Here is a 6,000-nt window from a genome sequence, read left to right on the forward strand (position 1 = left end):
TCATAGAGACTCACCTCTCTCTGCCTCCCGAGGTCTGGGATTAAAAGTGAGTGCCACCACACCCATCTTTTGCATAAATATTCGAAGTTAGAATTGTGATCAACTTTGCTGACGCGCCCTCTAATGCTGCTCTGTTGCTTGGCTCTTTGTGTGTGGTCTCAGGCATTTCTCCTGCAACGCCGTGTCCTGCTAAATGTGCAGAGACAAGAGGCGTGCTTCTCTTTGTCTGTTCCTTTCTAGAATGAATTGGTGACTGATTTTGAATTCTGTGACATTAGTATGTTGAGTGCACAGAATAATGTAAAATGTTTTCACTGATATGTATGTTTATATTGCTGTCACCCTCTCCTTTTCTTATGCATATATGATATACTTTATATAGTTACATACATATACCATATATATATATTTGGTATTCTTTAGGATGCAGTGACCTATGAGGACGTGCATGTGAACTTCTCTCAGGAAGAGTGGGCTTTGCTGGATCCTTCCCAGAAGAATCTCTACAAAGATGTGATGCTGGAAACCTACTGGAACCTCACTTGTACAGGTAATAACATGAATTTTCCTTCACTTTTTAACTTAAGGGGACAAGCCTTTCTTAGAGATTGGTACTCTTCTGTGACTTAGATTGTGAAAGAATAGAAATATGGGGAATAAAGCAGGTATTGTTCTAAGGTCACCAAAGATACTAATTTAAATTTTGCATAATTTTTAATAACATATCATACTTTTTCTGGTACTGTATTTTAGGCTACAAATGGAAAGACAATACTGAAGAATATTCTCAAAGTTCTAGGAGATGTGGAAGGTAATTTTCATCTGTAATCTGATACATATGTACTGCTGAAGAAAATTTAATGTACTCTGATAATTTTCATGAACAAAACAGTATAAACAAATACAGCTTTGTGGGGATTATTAAATTGTTACAGCACCATATATTTCAGTGTCAGATAGCTGATAGCTGATCAGTGTTTGCAAAGTATTCCTCTAAGAAACAGGAAAAGAAACAAGGCCTTAACAGGTGTCACAGTTTTAACCATGGCCACATGGGAACCATGCTGTAGAACTCTCCATGCACTTAGTTTTATACTGCTCTAGTGTCATGAAAAGCATACATGTTGATTAGCATAGTAGTGTATGTCCAGGACATGTTATAAGTAAATCGCCCATAGAGAAGTTAGTGTTACTCATATACTTGTCGTGACTTGCTGTAATTTAGTGTGCGGTGCCATTTATGAGAGTCAAGAAGGTTGTTGTGGTGGAGAAACATGAATCCCTGTACCACATGTGTATGAGGAACAGAAAGTTTAAAATCTGTAAATGTAATATGAACATCTTGTATTTGTTGTTCCTCCTTTAATAGGTATTTCAACTGCCCTTCTGGAGACATCCCACGTGATCCTCAGGGCTATGGGAGGAAGCAGTGCACCTCTCTCTTTCCCAGAGCCCTTAGTAGACACGCAGTCATCCCCACTGTGAGACGACGAGGTGGATGGCATACAAGCTTACAAGGCGTTGGTTTCCCAGCTTCCATGGGATCACATCAGAGGACTGACAGTGGGGAAAAGCTCTACAAACACAAGGAACTTCAGAACTCATCTGTGTCTCCGGGTTCACTTCGCACATGTAGTATGACTCAGTCTGTAGGAGAAGGTTGTGAGTGTCATCAGTGTGGGAAAGCGCTGAGTTCTTCCAGTTCTCTTCAGAGACATGAAAAAACTCATATGGGAAAGGGAAGTGATAAATCTGGGACATGTAGTACAGATTTTAACCAACACAGGTATTTTCACATATACAAGGCAGCCTATAATGAAGAGGATTTCTATGAAGGTAATCAGTGTGATAAAAGCTCTTTGCAATTATACCAAAGAACTCACTTGGAAATAAAACCCTATGAATATAATCAAGGAGATAAAACCTTTGTGTGTCCCACTTATCTTCAAATACATGAAAGAATTTATACTGTAAAGAAACCCTATAAATGTAATCAGTGTGGTAAAGCCTTTGCATATAAAAGTCATTTTCACAAGCATGAAAGAATTCACACTGGAGAGAAACCCTATGAATGTAGTCACTGTGGTAAAGCCTTTTCATGTAATGGTAATCTACAAATACATGGGCGAATTCACACTGGAGAGAAGCCCTATGAATGTAGTCAGTGTGGTAAAGCCTTTGCATATCGCAGTAGTCTCCACAAACATGAAAGAACTCACACTGGAGAGAAACCCTATGAGTGCACTCAGTGTGGCAAAGCCTTCACATGTCACAGTACTCTGCAAATACACGAAAGAATTCATACTGGAGAGAAACCCTATAAATGCAATCAGTGTGCTAAAGCCTTTGCACGTAATAGTCATCTTCAAATGCATGAGAGAATTCATACTGGGGAGAAACCCTATACATGTAATCAGTGTGGCAAAGCCTTTACATATCGCAGTCATCTTCAAAGACATGAAAGAATCCACACCGGGGAGAAACCCTACGTGTGTAACCAGTGTGGTAAAGCCTTTGCGTATCGCAGTAGTCTTCGACTGCATGAAACAAGTCACACTGGAGAGAAACCTTATGAATGTAACCAATGTGGCAAAGCCTTTGCCTGTCCCAGTTATCTTCAAATCCATGAACGAATTCACACTGGAGAGAAACCCTTTGAGTGTAATCAATGTTGTAAAACCTATGCATATCGTAGTAGTCTGCATATGCATGAGAGAAATCATACTGCAAAGAAGCCCTTTGAATGCAATCAGTGTGGTAAAGCCTTTGCCTGTCTTAGTACTTTTCAAAAGCATGAAAAACATCATATGGACAAAAATATCCCCCAGGAACCTAATCAGTGAGGGTTTGCCTTTCATATCACAGTCATTTTCCCCAGAGTTCGCTCACCGTTGGCTTGCGTAAGATTAGCAGAACCATTCTATCATCAAAATACTGCCTCCTTTTAAAATATGGACATATTGTCATCCAGGAATACAGGAACACAGGACAATCTGAATAATAAAACATTTGCAAGTGAAAATGATACTTACGTTGTCATTTGTTATTGGGGGTTATATTAATTTATGCTAGGGACAAAATACTTGTTCTTAGCAATTATACCCAAAACACAAGTGAATGCCAGAGAATTGTCTTAGGGAGTAAAGTGGTGGCTGCTAAGCTTGATGCCCTGAGTTCATTCTCCTGGAACCCACATCACTTACGCAAGTTTCTCCCTGAATAATACTCTGTGGCTGTATGCACACCCACATAGCAGCACATAACAAATATTGTTGAAACCAAAATAAAGGCCAGTGGGCTCACACACCAGTCTAGGGCACTTGCTGGCAGATCGAATAGCTTGGTTTGATCTCCAGTACTCATATAGAGGAAATAGAGAAGACAGCAGTGAGTTGTCCTCAAACTGGCACATGCACCCCATGGCACAGGTATATACACACAGTTAAAAAGTTTAAAAGGTACATAATATTGAGAACATAGGACACAACTTTACAAGTTTCAACTAATACAGTGTAAAACTCAAGAAGTCTTGCTGGCCGGGCGTGGTGGCGTACACCTTCAATCCCAGCACTCAGAAGGCAGAGGCAGGCGGATCACTATGAGTTCGAGGCCAGCCTGGTCTACAAAGTGAGTCCAGGACAGCCAAGGCTATACAGAGAAACCCTGTCTCGAAGAAAAAAAAAAGTATTGCTGTTAATTATAATAAGGGTTCCTGATTAAATCTTGCATTATTATTTCCATTGCTGGTTCATAGATAGGTCATTGTAAAGACAAAGCTCATCTGGGTGGAGTGGTACATGCACATAATCTCAGCACTTGGGAGACAGGCAGGTGCATCTCTGAATTTGAGGCCAGCCTAGTTCACATAGTGAGTTCCAGGATGGCCATAGCTATGTATGGAGATCCTGTCTCAAAACAATAAAGGGGTCTGGAAAAATGGCTCAGTTTAAGAGCTCTGCCTGTTCTTCCAGAGGACCCAGGTTCAATTCTCCATCCCCACATGGAAGCTTAGAACCGTCTGTAACTCCAGTTCCAGGGGCTCCAACATCCTCACACAGAGATCCATGCCTGCAAAAGACCTATGCACATAAAATTAAAATAATCAGTTATAAAAGGCATATATCACATTATGGAAATTTTCCTAACATAATCTGGGCCCATCTCTACATAAATAAGTCTGTCTTCGTCTTTATCACATCGAGAGAACTGTAAACACTGATCATGAAAAGCAATGTGCAGAGTCCATTCAGAGTCACAGAAATTCATTCAATCTTTCGGTGGTAGAAGACGTGTGGAGGCCAGGTGTGGTGGCGCACACCTTTAATCCCAGCACTCAGGAGGCAGAGGCAGGCGGATCTCTGTGAGTTCGAGGCCAGCCTGGTCTACAAGGCAAGTCCAGGACAGCCATGGCTAACAGAGAAACTCTGTCTCAAAAAAAAAAAAAAAAACCAAAAACAAAAACAAAAACAAAAAAATAAAAGAAGAAAACAGATGGAGTAATGGAGACCTTCATCTACATATGACAGATTTGGGGACTGGAGTGTAGACTCAGTGGTACTGCTGCTGTTAGGTTCCTAGCACTCACAGTACATGGCTCAGACATCCCTGTTAACCCTGGTGGTCCAAGAGGTCTGATGAGCTTGTCTGCCTTCTTTAAGTACCAGGTACACTAATGGCATAAGGGCGTGTGTGTGTGTGTGTGTGTGTGTGTGTGTGTGTGTGTGTGTGTGTGTATGATATATCTGTATCATACACACACACACACATACATACATAGAGAGAGACTCTGAAGGAGAGAAACCTGTTCTTTAGAATCCCAAGTGTGGGATCGGAACGGTCTCGTGAGAGAACAGGTGATGTTAATTCACTAGAAGAGCAACCACCTCGTGCAGGAGCTTAATTGCTACCAAATGAAAAAGATCCCGTGAAGAGACTCTGGGAGGAGATATATAAATGATCCCAGAACTGGCGGCTGGGGGGTTGGAGACTTGGGATAGATTTGGTGCTGCCCTTCAAGATGCTCCTAGAGAAAAGGCTTCAGAGCTCCGACTCCTGCTGAGGCTCTGGGGTCTGGTTACCCCAGATTCCAGTGGAAGAAATCCTGCGGCTCCCAACCGGAGAATTGTTCCTGGGAACTGATATCCTTAAGGTTTTGTTATTGTGTCCATTAATCCTCATTTCCTACAGTTTTGATTAATCGGGTTATAATTGATGTAGGCTCGGTCACTAAGTTGTTAATAAAGTATTTTGGTTAAGAAAATTGAGTCTACAAGACTCCATATGTTTAAAGGGGCTTTCTTCATGTCTGTTTTTATGGCATCGTTGGAACATGGCCTTGTAATTTAGTCATGTGAGGAGCCTTCTCTGTGCTTGGGAGAACACTCCAAGAAAACAAAACAGGAGTCTTTTGACTTCAGTGTCTTCAAAACACAGATTTATTCTTGGGATGTATTTTTGTGGTTTTCTCGGGTGTTGCAGATAGGAGTGACTTTACTTCATATTGCTTGTTGTTTGATGTTATTATTCAATTAAGCGTTTATACGCCTGTATGGAAAAACCTGTTTGGGGGGGCCATATGGCTTGGTTTTGTCACTCCATGTACCGTGACACATCTGAACTCTACTGTTGTCTTCATGGCTCACAGCCCTGTCGCCACACTCTCTTCCTTAGCTGTGGCCTCTGCAGATACTACCAAGCTCGGTGTTCATCTTCCATCGGTAGAGGCAGTCTTTCAAGTATCCACAAAGGCTTTTTAGCATCCTGAGGAAAGACACAAACATAGCCTGGGTCCCGGTGACTTACTGCATCCGAGTCATTCCATTGATCTGACATCTCTCCGAAGGACCATGATGATTTTTTTTTTTGAGAGCCCCAAACCGTCCTGCAGCAGTGAGTCCATCCTTGCCCAAATTTAAAATATAAATAATAGAGGATAAAATGCTGTGAAGAAGCCATATTACTCCGTACCCCATCCTTTATTTTTTTCAGTAGTGTTTAAGT

At 41.4% G+C, this 6,000-nt stretch overlaps 1 protein-coding gene across 2 annotated transcripts in view; it reads left to right on the plus strand.

Annotated features, from left to right (window-relative positions):
• Positions 1 to 3,022, plus strand: part of LOC311604967 (uncharacterized protein) — a 40,689-nt gene extending 37,667 nt beyond the window's left edge. The window contains exons 2-4 of one of the 2 annotated variants that reach the window (XM_084795241.1): positions 424 to 550; positions 754 to 811; positions 1,370 to 3,022. In XM_084795241.1, coding sequence (XP_084651367.1) covers positions 424 to 550; positions 754 to 811; positions 1,370 to 2,843 — 1,659 coding nt within the window. In that variant the 3' untranslated portion in view covers positions 2,844 to 3,022. The remainder of the gene's footprint in view (positions 1 to 423; positions 551 to 753; positions 812 to 1,369) is intronic. The other variant, XM_084795242.1, reaches the window with a different exon arrangement.
• Positions 3,023 to 6,000: the final 2,978 nt, after the last annotated feature.

The sequence above is a fragment of the Acomys minous genome (genome assembly GCF_964271855.1).
Source record: "Acomys minous genome assembly, chromosome: 9".
NCBI classification, from domain to species: Eukaryota; Metazoa; Chordata; class Mammalia; order Rodentia; family Muridae; genus Acomys; species Acomys minous.